Below are 25,575 nucleotides of genomic sequence, written 5' to 3'. Positions count from 1 at the left end.
AACAACTTTTTTCTTTTTAAAACAATTTAATACAATTGTAAATGTTAAATAACATCTATATTCCCAATATAACCGCTTAATTTGTTAATTTCTTAATTGCGAACAGGTGTGGCAGTAATCATGCCTGTGGGTTTGGATTCTGTTTTCCCTTCATAATATAAACTTTCATTTAAAACTGCATGTTGTGTTTACTTGATTGATCTTTGATTAATTATAACAATTCTTTTTATAATCTGAAACAATAAAGTGTGACAAACATGCAAAAAAATCAGGAAGGGGCCAAACACTTTTCACACCAGACTCAAGGTTCGAAATTTATGTACATGGTCCCCCTTTATAAGATACTTTGAAGAACTCCCTTGACTCTAAGATGCCTCATCATCCTTTTCTTTTCATATCATATTTCCTTATTTTGTTTTATTTATTGTATTTCTATATTTTTCGTAAGGTTTGTTATTTATTTAATGCATTTATTTTTTATCTTTCTTATATTATACGTTTCTGTTAATATTAAAACCACTAGCTTTAGTGTCTCTATTATGTTTTTTTATATTTTTTGGGGGGAGCCTTTAACATTTTGTTTAATGTTATATTTATTTATTATTCATGTGTTTCCAGATGCCATCAAGCGTTTCACGTTAAATAAGCACTTATGAAGTAAACAAACATGTGATACTTTATTCCAGTTTATAAAACTCTGGATTGTATTTTGGCTCAAGATTATATGACTTTTTATTATTTTTTTATTTTAATGCTGTGCATGGGAATAGTGATTGTAAATGCAAATGTTAAAATTTTAAATATTAAAAATAAAGTGCATAACAGAGAGCTTACATAAGGTGTACGTGAATTTTCCTGAATTATGAACCAACCTTCATGCAAAAAAAAACTGGCCTCTACTACAACTGTTGTGTTGATGAATGCCAAGGGTTCAGCATTGCATGCTGGGCTTCAACACAGAATAATCCACTTAGATATAACGCACAACACACAGCTGCTTCACAGGCATACAGACTCTGTACCGATGCGTATCATCTGCTGCTGGTATGCTCACATGTACAGTATCACGTACAGTCTCCATAGCATCATTGCAAAGAGAAAAGTGGCTAATCAACTCATCTCTTTTCCTCCCCTATCGGCTCTCTGCCAGGGGGAATCCATTTTGGTTTATGTCACCAGACGGGCACTAGGTTACTTAACAGGGTCATGGTGAGGGCAATGTAATGACTGTCCTTTCAGAGAATCCATTTGTGCCTTGTTATAAATATGTCTGGCACTTGCTTTATCTCGGGAATGTTACAAAATATTCCTGGACCTTAAAATGCATTCTTTTGTTTCTGAACAATTTTTGAAAGTCCTGTGCTGAGATCTTGCTAAAGCCGATGACGCCGATTAGTATTCGGCTGCCCTTACGTGCATGAACAGTCCATCAGATATCAGATTATACTGCAAGACTTATACATGTATCTTTTACAATCAGTTTCACAAACAGGAAAGTCTTGCGTTAAATGTTATCACACTACACGCAGCTTGTATCTAAATGGCACGTTGTGCATGCAGCCATAATTCTGTGCCGATTAAATATTGGGTTATTTTTTAAATTGAATGGTGCTAAACATTATTCAACCTATTGACATGACTTTGCATACCAATGCAACGAATCCAACGTTGCACCCACTGACCCTCTTATGAATATTGCACGCACACATACCTGAAATCACCAGATCCTATCTGATTGGCTGATTGCTTTGCAATTTCATGGAAGATGCACACCTCAGTCTTCGAGGAAACCTGAAAAAAATATGCACAATGGCTATTTACAAAGACAATTATTAGGTAGATCTTTTACAATTGCTCACCTGGTACAGTCATTTTAACACTAATAAAATACAAAAACACAATTTTTTGTATATTCTGCATTTACGTTTGTGCTATCAGTTATGACAGAGGTCAATGAGGACACCATACACCTGCCCAGCCATACTGTAGCAACGCACCTGTTTGTATCATTCAAAATCACCATGAATAAATCACCAACGATATCTTTTCATCAGGTTTCCTTTCATATCACAGACATTTGATGTTCAGATAGCATCAATTGTTCGCTATATATAACTTGTGTACAGTTTCAACATGCGTGTCTTGAATAACATGCACTTAAGGAATAGTTGAAGCTTTGGTCAGATTGCAGTCGTGGGTGCATGACAGCTATCATTCAATCAGCTATCATTCAATTTAAAGCAGCACCTATTTCTGATCTGGGTTGGTACGTGCGTTTATAGGCTGGGACGAATGCAGGCTGCTTTGGAACAATGCAATGTTTTTGTAAAAGGAGTCACATCCATGAAACTGCACGTAGCAATCCTAGCCAAGCATGCAAGCTCCACCTTTCACACCTTCATGTGGGCTTTGCCATCAGTACAGTTTAAATATGGCACTACAGGTTGGGTTTGTGGATGACTGCACGTTTGCCAAATAGCCCCGTTATGTAAAAGAACACACCAAAGGAACCTTTGCTTCTTCGGCGGATGGGCTACAACAACAGAAGACCCCACCGGGTACCACTCATCTCCACTACAAATAGGAAAAAAAGAGGCTAAAATTTGCACAACTCACCAAAATTGGACAGTTGAAGACTGGAAAAATGTTGCCTGGTCTGAAGAGTCTCGATTCACATTCAGATAAACAGAATGAGAACATGGATCCATCATGCCTTGTTACCACTGTGCAGGCTGGTGGTGGTGGTGTAATGGTGTGGGGGATGTTTTCTTGGCACACTTTAGGCCCCTTAGTGCCAATTGGGCATCGTTTAAATGCCACAGCCTACCTGAGCATTGTTTCTGACCATGTCCATCCCTTTATGACAACCATGTACCCATCCTCTGATGGCTACTTTCAGAATACTTTCAGCATTTTTTCTAATGCACCATATCACAAAGCTCGCATCATTTCAAATTGGTTTCTTGAACATGACAATGAGTTCACTGTACTAAAATGGCCCCTACAGTCACCAGATCTCAACCCAATAGAGCATCTTTGGGATGTGGTGGAACTGGAGCTTCATGCCCTGGATGTGCATCCCACAAATCTCCATCAACTTCAAGATGCTATCCTATCAATATGGGCCAACATTTCTAAAAAATGCTTTCAGCACTTTGTTGAATCAATGCCATGTAGGATTAAGGCAGTTCTAAAGGCAAAAGGGGGTCAAATACAGTAGTAGTATGAAGTTCCTAATAATCCTTTAGGTGAGTGTATATGATATGTGCGTCTGATGGACGTCTGGATCAACAAGCACCTTGACTGTAGATTATACCTTTATCACCTTTGGAATCACAGATGTTTGCATATGTCTGCGTATTTAACACTTTGGGTGGTTTTTCGGACAGAGTTTAGATTAAGAAAGCCAGGACTAGGCCTTAGTTATATTACAACATTTAAGTCATTTTTAATCAGTTTAAATGAAGTTTGTCTGTACAGTAAAACCTATTTGGATGTACTTTGATAAGTCGACCCAGCAGTTTAGTTTTGTGCTTGCTCTGGCAAAATAGTTTTTTTTTGTTTAAACATTTGCCCAAGGATGCAAGAAGCCAATCAGAGCAGCTGACACTGCTATCACAGTTCAAGGTTTATCAGATACTTGTGTTTATGGAGTACAGAGAAACAGACATAGAGTACAGAGATCCACAACTGTGAAGGCCACAGATCTGCCTCACGAAAGTAAGTTTCCAACACTTCCAATCACTGACATTGTTTTAATTGGTTTACATCTTTTTTAGGTTTTATCTTTTTTATTTTTAGGAATAAGTAAAAAGCTTTATGTGTGCCCTTTATGGATATCATACAGTTTAAATAAATGGCAATTTGTTATTGTTAGTTGTAGACTACCACTTAAAAAAAATGGTTTTGAATCTGTGTATTTGTAAAGCGTTAAGCTATGCTACTAAAGTAGACATATCGAGCAGTTTTGTGAGTTTATTAATGATTGACATGGATGAACTTTGGCTCTTTGCACATACTGACCAACTTGGATTATCAGGTTTTTACTTCTCAATCAATATCTGCCCTATTGAAAGGCCAGTAGTCTTTTAGCTTGTCTCCCAGCTGGTTTTAGCTTGGCATGTCAGCTAACCCATCAGCTTGACCAACTAAAACAACATTGCCTGGCAGGGAGGACCTTCTTAAACAAGCTAGGACCAGCCAACCAGCTAAGCCAAACTGGACAATCTTTGAGCCTGGTCAAGGGTCTGCTGGTCTCCCAGTCTGACCAGCTAAAAGTGTCCAAAACCCATCTAAAACCAGCCTATACCAGCTTGACCAGAATAGGATGGTTTTAGCTGGTCTTTTCAATAGGATGTGATGGTCCCCTTACAAAAACTGTATTAATGTTTGTTTGTTTTTGTGGTAAAAATGTAATAAGTAACCATGTTTTTTTGTGGTAAAAATGTAGTTACCATGTTTTTTGTGGTAAAAGTGTAGTAACCATGTTTTTGTGGTAAAAGTGTAGTAACCATGTTTTTGTGGTAAAAGTGTAGTAACCATGTTTTTGTGGTAAAAGTGTAGTAACCATGTTTTTGTGGTAAAAGTGTAGTAACCATTTTTTTTTTTTGGTGGTAAAAGTGTAGTAACCATGTTTTTTTGTTGTGAAAGTGAAGTAACCATGTTTTTGTGGTAAAAGTGTAGTAACCATGTTTTTGTGGTAAAAGTGTAGTAACCATGTTTTTGTGGTAAAAGTGTAGTAACCATGTTTTTTTGTTGTGAAAGTGAAGTAACCATGTTTTTGTGGTAAAAGTGTAGTAACCATGTTTTTGTGGTAAAAGTGTAGTAACCATGTTTTTGTGGTCAAAGTGTAGTAACCATGTTTTTGTGGTAAAAGTGTAGTAACCATGTTTTTTTTTTTGTGGTAAAAGTGTAGTAACCATGTTTTTGTGGTAAAAGTGTAGTAACCATGTTTTTTTTTTTGGTGGTAAAAGTGTAGTAACCATGTTTTTGTGGTAAAAGTGTAGTAACCATGTTTTTTTTTTTGGTGGTAAAAGTGTAGTAACCATGTTTTTGTGGTAAAAGTGTAGTAACCATGTTTTTGTGGTAAACGTGTAGTAACCATGTTTTTTTTTTGGTGGTAAAAGTGTAGTAACCATGTTTTTGTGGTAAAAGTGTAGTAACCATTGTTAATTTTGTTATATTGTTAATTTTCGTAGTGATCACTACTACAGACATTAGAAATAATTCAATATAGCCTAATACACTATTTCCAATGACTAATTCCGTATATATGCAAATATTATGTACCATAGTATTACTCTGGTAACATTTACGTAACATGGTAACCATTTATAGTCATTTCGCCATAGTTTTTAAACATGGACTAATGCTATTTAAATTGTATTTCTCATAAAAATAAAGATTTTTTTATGTTTACAACATTTTTATAGGTAATCGTTAAATAATCATACCGTTATAGGCTCCCGCTTGTCTTTTTGTAATGTTTTTTTCTGGAGCTGTATGTTGTAAGCATCAGGTCGGAACCTTCAGTATAGTGCGCTCGTGCACCACGGACTGTTTTTCTAGACGCACCGCTGCGCTCAAGAGAGGTTAGTGCAGGTAAGACCAGATTTATTTTTACAAAATAACTGCTTTGTTATGTTTATTTAACTTATTTGTGATTTCATACGATTATTTCTGACGGGTGTCGTTTTCTTTTAGTCATGTTAGAATGCTTTTCAGCGCTTTTATATGAATGTGTCGCTGTAGAGACCTTGACAGTTTATTACTGTACTGCTGCTGGTTAATATCAGTTTTGTACTTTGTCACTTAACGTTATATTCTGTGTAAATTAAGATTCTGGCGGATCCAATAATGATTTGGTATTTTATCTTTTCTGCTGCTCGTCTGAACTATTAAATATGATTTGTTATGTGATGGTCATATTGTGCATGTATATGATGATAACCTTGTGTTGTGTGTTTTTGTCTGCTCTCATGTAAAAAAATTGTCAGTAAGTGCTTGTGTGATGTATTTAAGAAAATTCTCTATAAAAGTATTTATATGCTCTGGTCAAACTTGGGTACTTATAACTATTTACACAAAGGCAATGAAATAAACAGGATTGATAACATGATGAAAATATAATAGCTAAAGTTAGGCTTTGCATAGTGAAAATAAGAGCTATATAATATGAATAATATTATATATTCAATAATATAAATATTCAGTTTTATTTATCTTTTATTTTTAAATTTATCGAACAGGGATAAAATGCCTTAAAGTGAAATATAAGAACTGACTTATTGATAGGGACAACTGTATAAAAATTATATAAATAAATTGCTGACAATAAATTATCTAAACCATTTAATGTCATGCTCCATTTTTCTACAAGAAATCATGTTTTGTTCTAAATATTTCTTCATCAGACAGAAGATGAAACACTTAAACTATTTCTTATTAAATGGCATTCCCAAAACATTATGGAATGGCAATAATGGCCATGATGCAGCTCACCACTGTGTCAACCTAACCGTGATAAGAAAACTGTAAACTCCAAAACTACAATGTCAAGGGTGTACCAGTGTATGTATGTAGCAGTTTACACAACTCATTCAGTGTTAGTTATCGTTGTTTCAACAGAGAGTGTTGTTCTTTTATCTTTATATTTTAGAAATGAGTAAACCAGAGACTTGATAATTGCAAATGGTTTTAGTTTAACCCTGTTAAATGATTACATTTGAGTTGCGTTAATAGCTATTTTGTTTGATTGACACATTACAGTGCTTGTGGGAACTAACAACTTGTTATTTAACAATTACCTTGTATCTAAGTGAACTGCAAAAAGTAAAAATGAGTAACAACATCTAAAAATATACTTTATGCGTTCATTCTCTCAAAATAATCTAATCTTGATTATTAGAGTTTATGACCATCATCATTTTTAAAGACCCATGCAATGTTCTTGGTGTTTAAATAGTTAACATTTTTTTAATTATGATCAAGAACTGCAAGAGACCATCTGATATATATATATATATAAGCCGTCAAGTGCCTACAGTCGATGTCCGGCTGGCATTTTCAGCCGTGTTTAAATGCTTTGGTGTGCACGCCCTCTTACTCATCCTCATGTTGTTCTATACCTGCATGCGTTTTTTTATTCTGTTGAACACAAAATAAGATATTTTAATAATTAATAGTAATCACACAGTTGAGGTTTACTTCCAGCTCTTGGGTTTGTCCATTTTTGACCCAACATTTAGTATTCCCGCGGTGCATATTGCGATATAAGAAACATTCACCAGATGACTGGAAAAGCACAGTTTGGGAAGAATTAACTTCTGCCTTGCATTTCTTGTATATCTCATGAGAAATCTGTATGTCTCTCTGTCATTTAAAAACATTCTCATATAATGTAATACTGGCAAAGGCATCCAAAATAGTTTTCCTTTTTTGCATGGTATATTGCATGGGAATCTATATATTTTTCAGCCCTATATAGTGTATCGTAAAGAATAAGCAATACTTTAACTTTAGCTACTTTCCGTGGCTGCTAGCTCTGATGCTAACTTTAACTAACATGCATTATTTATAACGAAGGTTTCTCAATCATTGTGTTCTTGTCTCCTCAGTTGTTTACTATGGCTCAAGCAGACAGCAAGGCTCTGGCTCTCGGCGTTCTGGCAGGAGCTGCAGGTATCAGCCTGGTGGTCGCCTGCTACAGGAGATCTGGAGCTGGCGGTAGCAGGGTCCTACAGCGGACCAGGAATACAGATTATGTAGATGGTTTTCTGAGTCCGCAGACGGGTCAGGCAGAAGTTCTGGATCGGCTGGGTGCTCTGATCCAGTGCGTTTCTGAGCTTAAGGATGAGGTGAGAGCCCTGAAGGATGCGCTTCCACATCTGCAAGACAATGTCAGAGATCAGCTGAGGGGTCGGAGTGGGGAATATGTAGCAGCTCGCAGGGCAAGCCCCGTTCACAGAACTCCCACCCGGAGGAAACGAGCAGGTGCCACAGCGAGAAGTGAAGGACAAAGTTCAGAAGAGGCAGAGAGTGAAGGAGGGTGAGTTCCCAGTTGAGTGTTTATTGAAATGTTTGTATTTTATAGGGACCTATGATTTCCGCAATGCAGAAAACATGGACAGAAGGGCTGACAGGGAATAGTTGAGTTAAAACCCATTATAACTAATTTTCAAATTCTCGTTGTTCGACGTGGTTTCATTAATCTGCAAATAAAATAACAGAAATGCATGGAAACATTTTCCATTTGTGTAATGTTGGATATAAAAAAAGGTACGTCCGTTTTTCGTCATGCATTGCAAACAATGAGAAGCGCCTCGTCTGAGCGCAAGCAGGTTTTGTCAAAGCCCGGGACACGGCAGACAAAAGAGGTACAGTTTACTTTCTTTCCACGTCCACCTTGCGTGCGCACAGCTTTGAAAGTATATTTACGGGATCATTCACAAAATCAGGATTTTATTATCAGAGCAGAACAGCTAAACAGTGCATCTAAATTTTGCACAACTTAAAGGCACACAACTTTAAATCGGATGCATTTAGTGATGTACAAACAATTGCACTTTTTAAAAGAAAAATTAGATTTGTGAATAGAAGGCTTAATTGTTTTGGATGAAAATTATGTATCTGCTTCTCATGCGGTTGAAATCATGTCACATCCATATAAAGGAGTTGAACTCCGCTGCCTCCAGTCATTCATTTAAATCATTGTTCACTGATTTTTGGCATTAAGCATTTTCAAGTCTCTTCCAGTTTTAAATTCTGTTCCTGAAGCAATTTACAATATATCTGTTTTGCTTTTATAGCATCACTGCTTTTTAACTTGGCATTGAAGTTGCCTTCGTAAGCACTTTGGATCTCAAGCAATAATTAGTTGTGTTAAGTAATTGATTCGTGCATCTTTACCTCTGTTTTCATAACTTGTATTTGTCTGTGTGTTTGCAGCATTTTACTGTATTTTTATAACATGTACATATATGCATTACTCTTTATGTTGCATGGCCTAGTTAGCTCCTGCTAGTTGATGTTGTAGCAACATCATCTTAGGCCAAATTACAGAAACATCCTATCTTAGGGCACGTCTACATGACAATGAATTGTACTAAAAGTGTAAAAGTTTTTCTTTTGTGTTTTTGAAAACTTCGTATACACTAAAATGTCTGAAATGTCTGAAATGCTGTATTTTGCATGCCAGGCCAGTAGTTAAAGATATTACTTTGTAAAGAAACACTAAGTATCTGAGCAAATAAGCAATATTTTCCAGAGTGATAAATACAAACTATAAAGATGGGCAAAAGCAAAAAGTTTAGTTTGGACAAACAATGAGGTAGGTTTACAAGCTTAATACAAGTGATCCTGAATTATAAAGTGTCAACATTTTTGTAAACTCTGTTGGCGAAGTGATAATAAACTCAAGATCTTAATTAGCATTAACACAAAATGATTGTTATGGTTGTGAAACAAGCATGCCTGTAGACTGGACACGTTATATTCATGCGTTTTGTCATTTACACAGGAAACGATAACAATGTTATTTTTTTAAATGTGCACTTTGAAACCTGCTTTTAAAATGTATGTTTTCAGTAGCCCAAAATATTGTCGTGTAAACGAACAGCCAAAGCGCACAAGTTGGTTGAAAACATTTTGGTTCAAAAACGTCCTGTAAACGGCCCCTTAAACCTAAGTTATATAGTTCGTCCAAAAATGAAATTTCTGTCATCATTTACTCACTATCATGTTGTTACAAACCTGTATAAATTTCTTTGTTTTGAAAAACACAAAGGAAGATATTTTGAGAAATGTTTGTAACCAAACTGTTTATGAGCCCCATTCACTTCTAGTATTCTCTTTTCCTAATATAAAAGTGAATGGGGCTCATGATGAATTTGGATACAAACATTCATTAAAATATCTTCGGTAACACTTTATTTTACGGTGTCTTTGTTACACATGTTACATGTAATTATTATAGTAATAACAGTTAATTATGCATAATTACATGCAACTTACCCTAAACCAAACCCTAATCCTAATCCCAACCCTATAGTAAGTACATGTTATTAATGATTATTACTTAGTACTTAAATGTATAATTACACTGGAACAGTGATACCGTAAAATAAAGTGTGACCATATCTTCCTTCATGTTCATAAAAATAAATTAATAATAATATCATTTTAAATCTAAGAATCACCCACTTACCTTCTACAAGTGTACATGAAAATTACCCTATGATTTACTCACCCTCAAGCAATCCATCATCTTTCAGACGAACAAATTTAAAAGTTATTTTAGTAAATGTCCTTGGTTTTCCAAGCTTATAACGGTAGAAAACAGGGCCCAGGGAACAAATTGTGACCTTGAAGCCCAATAAAGTGCATTCATCCTTCACAGAAGTAATCCACAAGGCTCCAAATAGGATAATAAAGGTGTTTTGCAGGTTGTCAATGCTATTTTGTAAGAAAAATATCAAGATTTTATACTTAATAAACTATAATAACTAGCTTCCGGTAATGACAGCGTCTTGGACGCTAAAACTCACTCTTGAGTCCAAGATGGCACTGTTAATGGAAGCTAGTTATTACAGTTTATAAAGTTTGAAATATGGATATCTTTCTTATGAAATCCCATCGATTACCCACAGAAGACCTTTATTAACCCCTTGGAGCCGTGTGGATAAGGGCTGTCACAATGATTAAATAATTGTCTCATCGCAATTGTTTGACCTCATCGCGATGATTTCCGATCACCGCAATAATGCACATCTTTCTAAAAAACACAAGTAGGAGCTGCAGTGCCTGTATAAACGAGACCATATCAGATTACTTTTTAATATGTGTTATAATATTTACTGCCAGATAAACTTTGCAAAAGATTTAATTTAAATAATCACATGTGTAAAAATTATTTCATGAACAAACAAAAAAATGTATGTGAATTAAATGTCAAAGCAAAAAACAGACATCATAATCATAATCGTCATAATCATCGATTATGCCCTAAAAAAAGGAAATTAATCATAATAATTGTCACAATTTATAAGGCAATTAACCATTAGCCAAATTTTATAGTCGTGACAGCTCTAGTGTGGATTAACTCTGTGAAGGATGAATGCACTTTTTGGGGTTTCAAGTCAGAAGTTGTTCCTTGATGATGGACATATGTATCTTGGATTGCTTAAGGGTAAGTAAACCATGGGGTAATGTTGATATCTGGCTGGAGTATCAAGATCAATGTTCACAAGATGTAATGGGTTCCTTATTCACAATGATTACTGAAACGATAAGATTGATTTCAAAGTTAGGCGATTTATTTACCAAATATTTTCCACAGGCAGCATACAAATCACCAATATCTAATTCTGGTAACAAGTAAATTTCAATAATAGACTACTTAATTCACTGTATTGTCCGATAGTCCCTTATACCGAAGGCCTTGGTGCACATAGCTAATGCATGATTCAGGTAATATTTGTAAATAGGAGGTTTTGTAAAAATGTAAAAATGATGTGTCATCTGTATAGATGTGAACTCCGTTCCCTCCAGTCATTCGTTTTAATGATTGTTTACTAAATCGAGCATTTAGCTCTTACAAGTCCATTCCAGTCTTAATAAATTTTTACTCCTGAAGCGATTATCATTAAATCAGTTTGATTGTTTGTAATTTCACCTTTTCTTTTTTTACTTTTTCATATCCAGAAATGATGTTATTTTAAGCATTTGTTTTGTGAAGCTTTTCATCCAGATAATTCAAGTGTATGCCTTGGCAATGCCTTAAAACTACATGATCGTTTTTCATAAGTTTTGCTTGTCTGTATGTTTGCAGCGTTTTTAGACCATGACTGGCTTTTGTGTTCTGGTCGATTACTGTGTTTATAGTCAGCACGTTCAGGATGTTTTAACACCACAACGCACCGATTTACAGCTGTATGTTGTGTAGTTTGTTCCCAAAGCCCCTCAGGGTTCAAAGGACTATACATCTGTCAAAACAGTTTCCTCCTCGCTGTCTCTCTTTAAAGCACCGGGCGGTCAATCAGAAAGCGTGACTGCTAAGTTATCACTGCCTAATTTTTGCAGCATCGTGCAGAAACTTGTAATTTTTGTCACCGTTCCCATAGCGCAGTCCCGGCTCGCCTTCGTTGATGAAGGATGTTAAAACTTGCACGTTTTAAACGATACCATTTATTATGTGTGATAGTTGTAGATTTACAAGAAAATGGTTATTGTTTATATAGAGGCAGACAGGTCATATCATTCATGCTTGGAGGAGAAAAATGAATAAATGCTCTGTTTAATAAATCAACGTGGAACACAGTTCTGCTCGATGGACTGTGACGTTTGTTTGTCAGACTGTGCAGTGTTGCTGTATTGAAATTGTTTGTAAAGGCACAGACAGGACATTTTTGTGTGTCGAGTTTGTGTAAGAAAATATGTGCAATCTCATCGAGGCCCAAGGCATAAATGCTTACGGCTGTAACAATAATTTTTGTAAAACCTTATATTTTGGCCTGCAAATACATTCATCCAATCAATGCTTATTGTCTGAAAGCATATGACCTTCCAGGTAATTAATTGTTACAACAAATATACTTTATGCGTTCTGCAGACGCTTTTATCCAATATGCAGCTTATGAGTAGGCGTGACCAGGGCACAAACTAACACAGGGTTTATTGTAACACGGCTACTTTACATATTTATACAGGGCCAAGCAAAATGTTTCTCATCTCACCATATCCACAGGTTCAGGTTCATCTTATACAATAAATCTGTGGGGTAGCATAAAAAAAACATTTAAAAATAGATGAAATATTGATAGATGCAGGTGATGCCTTCTCACGTCTCATAATCGGTCCTCATTTATGTCCAAGAGACTCAATAATAATCGTTTACATTTTAATCCTTAGTATTGTGTTCTGCTGCGCATCCATGTGTGTGATAAGCAAACGCATTGTTGTCCCGTACGAACGCTCTCATTAAATAAGAAAAACAATTTTGCACCATTGACTTTAGACTAGGGCTGGGCGATTAATTGTTTTTTAAAACGTGGTCGATTAAAAATCGATTCTCAAAGAGCAGAATCGATTTTTTTCCTATTTATTTCCGCAAACATTGAATGGAGGATTGGAAGCATTTTAGATTTCACAAGCAAGACGTGTTGTGGCTTTTAATTTCTTTTTATTAATTACCCACTTGTAAACTGCTTTTCACTGTTCTTTTGTGTTTTAAATCTATATTCATTGAGTTGAATCGAGAATCGAGTATAAAAACCTACCTTAGAACCGGAATCAAAAATTTTACTGAGAATCGGAATCGAATCGATTTGATAGCTTGTGAATCGAAATCGAATCAATCTGGAACATCTGAATCGATACCCAGCCCTACTTTAGACCAGGTTTTAGTTGGTCAATGGTGTTGTCTCTTTTAGTTGCCTCAAAATAACAATGCGCCTGAACACACCTCGTTTTCAGACCAGAACGCCCATGGGTGCAAAATTCGGTGCAAATGCTTTTGCCATTTAAACAACGTGGCGCTAAATGTGAAAATGATAATTGTGCCGGATTGAAACTAGCAAAAGACACTTGCGTTGCGCATTGCACTGAATTGCCGGGTGTATGATAGAGCCCAAAGTGTTTATTTGTAGCAGAGATGTGTGTGTTGATTGTGTAAAAAAATGATGTATCTTACCTAAATATTTTTTTAATGATAGAGCCAAAGCCTAAAAGCGTTACTTTGTGCCTTGTGTTTGTACCTTGAGATTCGAACCGACAACTTTTGCAATGCTAACACTATAATCTAAAGGAGCATATGGGGTTTTGTACAGGGTTAAGAGATTTTTTTGGGTTCTGCTTCTCTTGATGAAGTCACTTGAATGTGTGCACAGCCTGTGACCGTTGTGATGGAAACCATGTTTCCTCTGAACAACCCTTTCCAAAGTGCCTGTGATTTCTCCTGCATATTAAAGACTAGAGGCTCGAGTTTTAATCCATCCCGGTTCTGTACTTTAACATACTTTGGGCAGTGAAGGTGTTTCACCGTAACAAAACTTTAGGGTCTTGCTGAAGAAATGCTTATTTAATGCATCTAATTTATAGGCGAGATATAACTTGGTTCACTGTGAACAGCTGATTTAGTTTTTTTTTCTCTTTGTCACCCTTCTGCTTTCCACCAGTGTGCATTCGGCATGATAAATGAAGGACCATTGTCTGGGATGCTGACTGGGAACCCTGTAATGATGGGGTTTCTTTAGGGTGTTTCTTGAATGGGCCCAGAGGTTCTCCTGATTTTCTTGTTCTGATTGTTTTGGAAAATACAATGTGATTGAGGAAAATGTTTCTACTTCAGGCCTCAGAATCTCATCTGTCATGTTGTTGTACTGTAGCACTGTGGCCGCTTACATAAACATAGCCATAAGGTTAAGCCTGTCTTAAGTCTTAAGAATCTGACCAACTAGCAATTAGTTAGGGCTAATCAGTCTTATTATTTGGATTTAAATATAAATATCTTTATATGTTATGCTCAGTCTTAAAAAAAATACATGACTAATGTTGTTGTTTATGCAACCGGCCACTGGTCTGACAGAATTGAAAGACTCTCTGTCCCCTTATGAACTTCAAGGGAAGTTTTACAAGTTTATAGTCATACTCTTCCTTTTGTTAAAAATAGCACCATTAACTATGTTCTACTTTTCTTTGTATTTATTCAACCCAATAAGAGAACCCAGATCTCAACCCAATAGAGCATCTTTGGGATGTGGAGGAACGGGAGCTTCATGCCCTGGATGTGCATCCCACAAATCTCCATCAACTGCAAGATGCTATCCTATCAATATTTATATATTTCTAAAAAATGCTTTTGGCATTTCAGTCAAACACAGTATTAGTATGGTGTTTCTAATAATCCTTTAGGTGAGTGTATATCGTTTTAAAAATTTTAATACATTTTCATAAATGATTAACTTTAAATTAGTGTTGGGCGATCTGCTCCATAGTCAGATTGTCCTGTCATCAATGTGTGAGATCTCCAATAGACAATTTTATCGGAGATCAGGCAATAGTTTACTTATTTATCTAGTTTATCTTTGACAAGCCACTAGATGGTTTGCTTACTGTCATGACAAACATAGCTTGAAAACTATGTAGATGAAACTATGATGTGGCCATAATAATAATATGGAAATTAATAATTCAAAGAGGACTTATTTTATTGCTAAAACACAATTACTTTGTGTATTTGGTATAATACAATGTGTTTGCGTGGTTTATGGTTAAAAAACACATTATTTTTCACATATCGTTTTTGTAGCTCCAGATTTCACTCTATTCCTGAAATGCATGGGTTTGAAAAGCTCTGTGTCCCTGATTGGCCAGTTAATCTGTACGCAGGGGTTAACATAAAGTACTGCCCGGTGGCCTGGGGAAAGCGTGAGAGACGTTCGGGCCAGTAAAAAGTATTGTCACTTGCCCGATTGGGACAGTGCTTCACCCTCAGTCACTAAAATATATTTTCATCAATGTATATTATTTAAAATCTTGGAAGCAGACATTTACTTGGTTAAAGCAGGACGAAAGAACCGATGCAGTATTTTCACAGTTTGCTGTCAGTTTACAGGTTAAGAAGAAAAGTTAGGAGCCTTTTTTTATTGGAACATGTCTGTTGTACACTCACCTAAAGGATTATTAGGAACACCATACTAATACTGTGTTTGACCCCCTTTCGCCTTCAGAGCTGCCTTAATTCCACGTGGCATTGATTCAACAAGGTGCTGAAAGCATTCTTTAGAAATGTTGGCCCATATTGATTGAATAGCATCTTGCAGTTGATGGAGATTTGTGGGATGCACATCCAGGGCACGAAGCTCCCATTCCACCACATCCCAAAGATGCTCTATTGGGTTGAGATCTGTGGGGGCCATTTTAGTACATTGAACTCATTTTCATGTTCAAGAAACAAATTTGAAATGTTTCAAGCTTTGTGACATGGTGCATTATCCTGCTGGAAGTAGCCATCAGAGGATGGGTACATGGTGGTCATAAAGGGATGGACATGGTCAGAAACAATGCTCAGGTAGGCAGTGGCATTTAAACGATGCCCAATTGGCACTAAGGGGCGTTAAGTGTGCCAAGAAAACACCCCCACACCATTACACCATTGCATTAATGAGAATTTGAACAGGTGTTCCTAATAATCCTTGAGGTGAGTGTATATGTATACAATTATATTTGACTTTTGAATTATTATTTTTAAATATGTGACACTGACATTTTTTTATTGGCGCCAGTGAAAATTTTGGCAGAGCAAGTGAAAACCTGAACCACTGGCCCAAAAATGATTTGCGTTGAGACCTGTAATCTGTACGTTTTGATTGGCTTAAATACCTCTGACGTCTGACGGAAATGTGACGCTCCTTACCATGTTTGAAAGATTCTGTCGCAATGCTTACAGGAGTTAACTTACAGGCTGTGAGTCTAAGCAGGAGGAATTATGGGAGGATAATGTCGGTCTTGTCTACATCACCAATCCCAGGAAGTAAACTGTTACCTACAATCCGTGTGTTTTTTGTAGTCCAAGTAAAGAGATTTACGTTGGAGACGATAACTCACGTCATCATTTACTTTGCCGTTTGTACCTTTTGCATATGGTTAACGTACTAAATAATACAAACTTATACACCAAAAGAAATCTAAAATCGTGAATCGGACCATTGGTGCTCTTTAAAGCATTAATGGCAAAATTGTCATCATCAAAAGCATCAGCGATTGGTGATGTATCTGACATTCTATCGGCATAACCCGTCTGAATATAAATTACTTTCGTTTGTAGTGTAAATTGCAAGTGTGATCGTCTACAAAGTCTATTTCAGTTTGTGTTTTGTTGAACAAATGACTAGAATCGTGATGGTAAAGTAAGGCTGTCATTGCCTCACAAACATAAACAGAAGTGAAGACGCAGCTCTCAAGCCAAACTTTTGTGTTAATGATGTTTGCTAGTCTTCTTTTTACTGCGGTTGCCGAGTTGATGCTTCAGATTTAAGCCTACAGCCAGATACTTGACAGTTGTTGATCTTTGCTGAGGACAGATTAAGACATGTGCTCTCAAACAAACAGATTGCCCTTGAACGTATAGTTCTGCACAAAGAGGCAGATAAAAGATTCCCATCAGAATAATCCCTGCGGAAGATTCAGCTTTTCCTGGGCGCGGTTGTGTCCTTCGATCCAGAACTCAAGACGAGGGCTGGGTAATATAGATTATATCTCATGCACCGTTACATTTTCAGTCTTTTGAATGATGAAAGTACGGACATCTGACCTTTTGTGCAAATGCGTTAACGTCACACATTTGCTTATCCGATTAGTGAGTTAAACTTAAATACTTTTATGCAATATAAAAAATTAAAGTGCCAAAACCTTTTGTTTATTTCCAGATATCGCAGACATGCAATGTGCATCACATATATTATGGCACACTACTGAACCTTCTGCTGTCCTGTTTATGTTTATATGGATCGCTTTGAAGACGCCAGCGTCTGATTACGCTGTCGGCCAACTTACTTGAGTTTTGGGATGCAGTTCAACTTATTTTGCAGAAGAGGAGTGCAGACTTGTGTAATTTGTGCTGAATTAGGATGTGAGAAAGATACCGTTGCACATTACAGCAGACACGCAGAAGAAACGGCCAAAATGACTCACATATCTGGCAGTCCTTTTGTAACTGTAGTACTAAAAATGAACAACATACCGGCACAGCTAGATTAGAGCGTTCACGATGCTTAGAAACTCATTCACCGGCGTTTTCTGATTCCTGGGGGTTTAGGTTATCGCTGACTGTCGAGCGACCTCATTGTATATAATGTTTAAGTGCCCTCGGAGGTTCCAGCTCCAACACATCCCTCCAGAAGTATCGCTCGAAGTCTCAAATGTTCTCACAAACCGCAGATGACGCACGAAGCGTCTGTGCCAGCTCTTAATGGAAGCCTTTTATGTCTTTACTTTTGCCCATTCAAGTCTTTCATTTATAGTTTAGCCTGTAATTAATGTTGAGTTTTTACACACTCCTCTTGGCCGAGGAGAGCACAGGGTGTTAGTACACACTTGGGGTTATTGAAACGGGACTTTTTCTGAAGCCTGTAAAGTTAGGCAGGTATTGCGTGCTTCAGAGCGAGTGAAATAACCAACACTTAAAAGTGTTTGTACATAAAAGCCTTAAGGTGTCTGAAAGCGCCAGTTCCAATAAACAATAAATTGGGCTGCTTCATGTGTACTCTGTGGATGTAAACATTTTTTGAACGTCTACCGTAAGCGGCTGCATCCGTTTGACCTTCCTGTGAAAACACCTTGTTAGGTCTGGATGTTGATTAGCTAATTTGTGCTTGGCCTTAACAGGGAATTCCTTCATCCCCCACACTTTTTAGGAAAACACACACGATGAAAGATTATCTTTCAAGAATGTTTTTGATATTTCTCTTTCATTAGGACTGAGCCAGGCCCAAGTTTTTGTGTGTGTTATTAAGAGTATCTATGCAATATTTATCTTTATTTAGTACTAAATAAAATTATTTATTAAATAAAATTGTTTATGTAGTTTAAAATGCACAAAGACAAGCTTTAAAATAAAATACGATTATCTTTTTATTCAGCATTTATTCATTTTTGTTTGTTAATTTCAGCATTTATTAATACATTTTTAAAATTAATAGGTGTGACTGACTGTTAACCTTAGTTAATGCACAATCAACTAACCATTAACTAACATTAACAAAGATTAGTCAATGCTAAAAAATTATATTGCTCATTGTTAGTTCATGTTAGCTAATATTTAATGTTAACATACAACTTTATTGTCATTTTATTTTTATATCAAACAGGTTTTCCTCAACAGTTTAGCATAAAACTTGATATTAATGGCCCTTTGATGTACGTTTTATTTTTTTCCAAATTCTGTTTTATTTATTCTTAAATTCCGTGTTTTCCGTTTTCATTTTTCTGAATTCTGCTTTTAATGGTTAAATTAAATTTACTGAAAAAATTTTATAAATAAAATGTAACAACAATTTATTAAAAGTTTTATTTAAAATTACATATAGGCCAATGTATTTTGGCTGTCACTAATATATATATTAGTTGATGTATAATGATCACAAGAGGAAATGTTTCCGCACATTTCTGTCATTTTATCAGATTACTGAAACCATGTCAAAAAATAGCAATTGAAAATTAATTATAATGGGTTTTAAAAATGACCGAATCAAAAATTTACTTTTGTCGGACGCACTTGCGTTGTCGCGGTTATGCGTCTGGGCAAAACTTAACTTCCAGTCTCTGTTTGTTTAATGGTCTAATTAGTGTCTAAACTAAACTACATCATTTAAAATAACAAATGTTTTGGTTTCCTAAACACGAGGGAAGGCGGCGATCATGTATCATCGTTATGTGAAGGAAGGTTGGGCAGCCGATCTGTAGTTAAGATTGCATACATTATATAGTACACACATTTTACACAGTAACTTAGCTAAGTGTAGTTTTTGATCCGCTTTAGCTACGATTTGAACTAAGGTAATCTACTTTTTGTTTATTTAGCTTGTTATCAGAAATAAACTACTCGAAAAGGATTCTGTTGTTATTGATTCTTTGCGGAGTTTACCAGAAGTTACGTTTGTTCTACGAAAGCTGTTTGTTTATGTTGTTACTGCTGAAACTTATAACAGACAGGAAAAGACACATGAAAAAATGCAAAAATGTAATCATTTAGCAGTAAACACAGCTGCGGCAAAGAGATTTCATAAGGTGCTATGAGAATTACAATTGAACTCAGACTCAGTTTGGCGGGACAGTCCTCTTCTGTTGAACATTATGCTTCTGACTTTTAGAGGCTATTTACACTTGGCATTAACATGCGTTTTCGTCGATCGGATCACAAGTGGATGACGTTAATGCCAGGTGTAAACGGTGTTCAAAACGTTTTGAACCCGTCCACTTTCGACCGCTTTCAACCACATTCAGAGGTAGTCGAAACCCCTTTCGATGGGATTGCTTTTGTAGTGTAAACGCATATGTGGTTGAATGTGTTCGAACAGCCACAGGCGACCACCTACTCTCTGCCCATTTATCTAATCTGAGGTACTAAATTGTACGTCTTTTTTTTACTTCTGGCGTGATCATACGGTGAACAGCACTATTTTTAACCTTAGGGGCTGTTTATACTTGGTATTAAGATGTGTTTTCATCGATCGGATCACAAGTGGACGAGAGAGACACATTACGTTTACACCTGGTATTTAAATTCGTCTCTTTTGTCCACTTTTGACCGCTTCTGTCCTGAATACTGTGAGGGGGTGGTCTGTGAGACGGTGGGCGAGTCTCTCAGCTGTCATTCAAACGTCATTCAAAAGCTACTTTAGCTCAATGTCATAAGCACGATGGATTAAAAACAAATTTATACATCAATCATAAAAGCAATGTGTTCAGTTATAGGTGATTGTGTGAGAAACCTCTTTCTTATACAAGCAGAAGAATTAAAATCCTTCATTAAAACACAAACACTGTTTGGAAGTTCAAATCAAACTTTGAACAGCAGAATAAGAATTAAAATGGTTTTAATTCCTCGTTAAAGCCCGGTATACACTGTGCGATTTTAAATAGTCTTTTAGGATTGTTGCTTGCCACACTGTGCGATTAAGATCGTAATTAAGTCCATGTCACACTATATGATCTCAGTTTCCATCAATGTCAGACTGTACGAGTTTAAAGACTTTTAAAAATCGGACGCAAGCAAACAAACGCATCCGCAGTTTTACGTCATCGATTGACGACGGCTGGGAAAACACACGCTGAAGCGAAGGCTAACAAACCGAAACAACATTTACTGTTCATTTTAATCATGACTTGTCTCGAGCATAAAAGAAGAAAAAACGAAGGAGAAGAGTACCTGGCATTTGAATTTCCAGCGCGTTTTCTCTCCAGGCTGCTTCATTTTTATCCTATCGTGGTACAGTGGCGATGACACGTTGTACAAACACTCTTTATTGTTTCCATAACTCCACAAGTTTTTCCTCCAGCTGTACAGTCTACCTGGTTCTTTTTTACATTTGTCTGCGTTGATTTGTTGTTGTCGCCGCACTAACTGTGTCATCGGGTTCTGTGCTTCTATTGGTTATTGAGCTGCCGGTTGTCGCAGGGAGATGTCACACAGCAGGATTGTATCTCAAAATTTCTGACACTGCCAGAATTTTGTCGGAGGATAATTTTGATCGCAACGGTCATTAATCGGCTGTCTGTGAACATGTCAAACTAGCGATCAAAGACGGCAGATTTTAGCCTGGGATTCCAGAAATCGTTTAGGATTTCAAAATTTGTCCCAGACAGCTAAATCCTGGCTGAAATCTCACAGTGTGCACCGGGCTTAAGAAACATCATGTCTAAAGTAAAATGCACACTGGTAAAATAAAAACGAAGGGTTGCAACACTGTTAGTAACACGTTTGATCTGAAACACTGACCTGTATAATTATGGTAATTATATATACCTGTACAACATGTGGCAAAGAGGGAGAGACAAATCAGACTACACCGATATACACTGTCTCTCGCTGGGAATAAAGGCCAATATATTCCCAAAACTTGATATACTACTAAGTCCTAGTTCATTGACATCTCTATGTTGTGCTGCAGGTATATAACCGCGCTGACAGATTCAGAGGAAGACCAAAGTGATGAAGATCTGAAGACCGTGAAGGAGCCAGTAGATGAACTCGCAGCCCTACTGCAGAAAGCCGACCGTCTGCACAGCCTTAACGGGACGGAGAAAGCAGAGGGGCTGGACATACTTCTAGAGAAGAAAGATGAGGTATGTGACTGCGGGTACATTGATATTTGTAGACTTTTAATAAATAAGTGACATACATATCACATATGTGTTTACAGTTCGATCAGAAGTGCCAGTATCTTTGGCGTTTGTCCAGAGCATACTCTGATGCCCACGATTTCGCTGTGGACCTTTCTGAGAAAAAAAGTTTTGCTGAGAACGGTAAGCCAACGCTGTAAATCTAACCTGAGGCCACACCTACTGATGTCATGTAAACTCAAAATGTACCTCATAAAAGTAATACTTGTTGGCCAACAATTAAACTATGTTATCGTAGTGTCCATATGTGATCTTGTCTGTGAAAACTTTGATTTCAAGCATTGATTTTACATTAATTTCAATCTTTAACATAATATAATATATCCAGTTATATTTTCACATATATGTTACACATACAATATGTTTCAAATATTTTACTGAAGTTTTTTTACAGACAGGGCCGCATATATATTAATAATTCTTGCATGTTTAATAAGTACTTGACACATCAGCATTTTTATCAGTAAAAGGATTTCTAAGTGGGCTATTGACACAAAATTTCCACCAGATGTAGCCATCAAGCCAAATATTGAATTCATACAAAGAAATCAGAACATTTAAGTATACAAGTTGAGTCATAATAAATAAAGATGAAATGACACAGGGAATAAGTATTGAACACACTTTATTTAATACTTTCCCTGCTGTACAGGTTTAATATTTAAAACTTTCCCTGCTGTGCATGTATATATTTTCGTTATAGGTTTCTCCCCAAAATTTTTATTTTAGTGCATTCATCCAAAGCGACTTACATTGCAATCAAGCTCTACATTACTGTTGTCAAGATGTGTGTTCTCTGTGATCCAACTTATGACCTTTGATGCTAATACAATACCAGTTGAGCTGCAGGAACTTATTGCTTAACTACAGTACATACATTTAGACAGAGGCTATGTGTTGATAGTTTTATAGGTAATGAAAGCCAGCGCGCCTTGTGTTGAGCTCTTCATTTCTGTTCATCTTTAAATCACAGTGAGATGCGAATGCCAGCAATTAAGTGCAACACAATAGCAGCTCAGGAGGGACCGGATTAACCTGTTTAGTTTCAGATGCGCCTTAAATCACTGATCTCCAGTCAGTTCTCTGTGGATTTAAAGGGACAGGATCAACCAGTTCTTGATGCTTCTTCAGTAATGCCACTTTGATCGCAGATCTCCAATCAGTTTTTTTTTTGTGATGGCTTCAAAGACATGGAAACCAGACAAATTATCACTTCATGTAAACCTTCAGGGGCCCTAAAAAACTCTTAGTAACAGCAGAGGAAGTGTTTTCTCATTTGTACAGACATGATATGTGATCACTTCATCTGCTAAAACAAACATCATGTTTCTTTATTTTTTCAGGGAAAACGATTGGCGAGAAGGCCATTTCCATCGATCCACTTTGTGCTGAAAGTCATCAGTGGTGAGTTTGTGTGCATGTATATATATAAAGAGTTCAGATGCAAAACCCCAATCCCATTTTTCCCCTTACCCCTACGTTTAGCGCATTCACGGAAAGTGATGTCTCAATTTTTTTTAAGAGGCTGTTAATACCTGGTATTAAGATGCGTTAAGATGAAAACCACTATTTTCTGTAACAAACTTTCACATAGCATCTTCAGGTTATATAAACATTACAAATTCAAATCCATAATTTTATATTCAAAGATTTATTATAAAAATGTATTATTTTCCGCAAAATGCAAAAGTTTTTTTTCAAAATGCTATAAATCTATTGAATCAATATAAAAGGGTGCATTATATTCATTTAGTTGACTAGTGGTATACACTGATTAAAAAAAAACATTAATCGCATTAATCAAAACACTTACTTTGTTAAGTGTTTAAGAACACTGTCATTGCTGCTGTCATCCTTGAGACGTCAATCGCTGAACTGATCGACAGCGATCAGCTGTAAAAGGTTTTGGTCCTGCTCAATTTTCGATGACTTCAAGTAAAATAATGGAAATGGAAAGTTTAAGATCCACATCATAGCATGACATGTTAGCATGACAGAAGCTTGATGCTGTTGTGTGAGAACAAGCAACAGCCGGCATTTTTCCAGTGCCTCTCGCGTAAATGATTTGATTTTAATGGCTTACGTTTCTTTTCCGTGCCACAGAAAATCACCACAGGTTTATCAACGCCATCAAAAGTATTATTGTATTTTTGTTTGTTGATCACGAAGTACAAAGCAGATGAGGAAAACTAGGATTTTGTGTGTATTCAAAGCAGCGCCATTATTGTTTATAATGCTTGGAATGTTGCCCAGTGATTGGTTAAGCAGATTTATTGCATTCTGCAGAGAAGGAGGACTGGAGTTTGTCGCGGTTTGGAAAAAAAGGGAGAAAAGATGACAGAATAACACGGCGGTTATCGGATTTACCGTAAAATGAAGAATTTACTTTTTAAAGGGATAGTTCGGCCAAAAATGATATTAAACCCATGATTTACTCATCCCCAAGCTGTCCGAGTTGCATATGTCCCTCGTTTTTCAGACAAACACATTTTTGGATATTTTAGAAAATGTTTTAGATCTTTCAGTTGATTAAATGTAATGTTACGAGGTCCACGACCTTCAAGTCCAAAAACGTGCGTCCATCCTTCACAAATTAAATCCAAACGGCTCCAGGATGATAAACAAAGGTCTTCTGAGGGTAATCCGCGCAGTGTTATTGTAGAAATATCCATATTTAAAACTTTATTAACGTAAATAAATACCTTCCGGTAGCGCCGCCATCTTAGTCGCGTCCGCATTCAGGATGAGAGCTTACGCAGCCTACGGAGGCTACTCTGCTGCTGCTCTGTGCCCCCGCCCTCCGAATTTGTCATACGTCACTAAGAAAAGTGCGTAAACTACGATAATACTCTCTCCTGAATACAGACGAGTCTAAGATGGCGGCGCTACCAGAAAGTATTTATTTACATTAATAAAGTTTTAAATATGGATATTTCTACAACAACACCGTGCAGATTACCCTCAGAAGACCTTTGTTTATCATCCTGGAGCCGTTTGGATTTAATTTGTGAAGGATGGACGCACTTTTTTTTGGACTTGAAGGTCGTGGACCCCGTAACATTACATTTAATCAACTGAAAGATCGAAAACATTTTCTAAAATATCCGAAAATGTGTTTGTCTGAAAAACGATGGACATATGCAACTCAGACAGCTTGGGGGTGAGTAAATCATGAGTTTAATATAATTTTTGGCCGAACTATCCCTTTAAAAAGTAAATTCTTCATTTTACACCATACTCTTCATTTCGTTACTGTGAAATAAAATGTCAGATGTAACAGATTTTTCTATTTCTTGCATTTCGCGGAATGTAAATAAATGGGCGTGGCTAACACGGCACTCCCACCTGTTAGACTGAGTGTGAAGGAGAAACGGGAAACAAATGAATAAGTAATTTCAAAATAAATTTCATTATAAGCACCAGTAAATGTACTGTGTCTCTCTCTCTCTCTCGCTCTCTCTTTCTCTCTCTCTCTCTCTCTCTCTCTCTGTGCTCATGCAGCAAGTCTCTTGCGTGCAGAGGTCTCTGGAGGTGTACACAAGGAGCTCCATCACACTTTTTTGCATAAGATGCTAAAAGTTGTAAAGCTTTTTGAACTTTAAGAAAGCTTAGACAAAACTTGCGTTCATATCAGTGACGCGTGCGCTGCTGGCAAAAATCATTTGTTTTATGTTACAT

General features: G+C 36.5%; 2 protein-coding genes across 6 annotated transcripts in view; one reads left to right on the top strand and one right to left on the bottom strand.

Moving 5' to 3' along the window:
* The window catches only part of cdc42ep3 (CDC42 effector protein (Rho GTPase binding) 3), a 40,644-nt gene extending 38,916 nt beyond the window's left edge, over positions 1 to 1,728 (bottom strand). Inside the window, exon 1 of the mRNA XM_065296077.2 lies at positions 1,712 to 1,728. The gene's annotated coding sequence lies outside the window, so the exon portion shown is untranslated. The remainder of the gene's footprint in view (positions 1 to 1,711) is intronic.
* A 1,921-nt stretch (positions 1,729 to 3,649) lies between these two features.
* rmdn2 (regulator of microtubule dynamics 2) overlaps positions 3,650 to 25,575 on the top strand; it is a 51,595-nt gene continuing 29,669 nt past the window's right edge. For 4 of the 5 annotated variants that reach the window (XR_010546953.2, XM_065296076.2, XM_065296075.2 and 1 more), the window contains exons 1-5: positions 3,650 to 3,720; positions 7,617 to 8,047; positions 21,666 to 21,840; positions 21,918 to 22,020; positions 23,241 to 23,301. Coding sequence is in view for 4 of the 5 variants with exons in the window: in XM_065296076.2 (XP_065152148.1) it covers positions 7,626 to 8,047; positions 21,666 to 21,840; positions 21,918 to 22,020; positions 23,241 to 23,301 (761 nt within the window). In the remaining variant the exon portion in view is untranslated. Of the gene's footprint in view, positions 3,721 to 4,587; positions 5,602 to 7,616; positions 8,048 to 21,665; positions 21,841 to 21,917; positions 22,021 to 23,240; positions 23,302 to 25,575 lie in introns of those variants that run through there. The other variant, XM_065296074.2, reaches the window with a different exon arrangement.

The sequence above is a fragment of the Paramisgurnus dabryanus genome, chromosome 20 (genome assembly GCF_030506205.2).
Source record: "Paramisgurnus dabryanus chromosome 20, PD_genome_1.1, whole genome shotgun sequence".
In the NCBI taxonomy this organism is placed as follows: domain Eukaryota; kingdom Metazoa; phylum Chordata; class Actinopteri; order Cypriniformes; family Cobitidae; genus Paramisgurnus; species Paramisgurnus dabryanus.
Note: the sequence above shows the minus strand (reverse complement) of the source record. Positions and strands in the feature narration are given on the sequence as shown.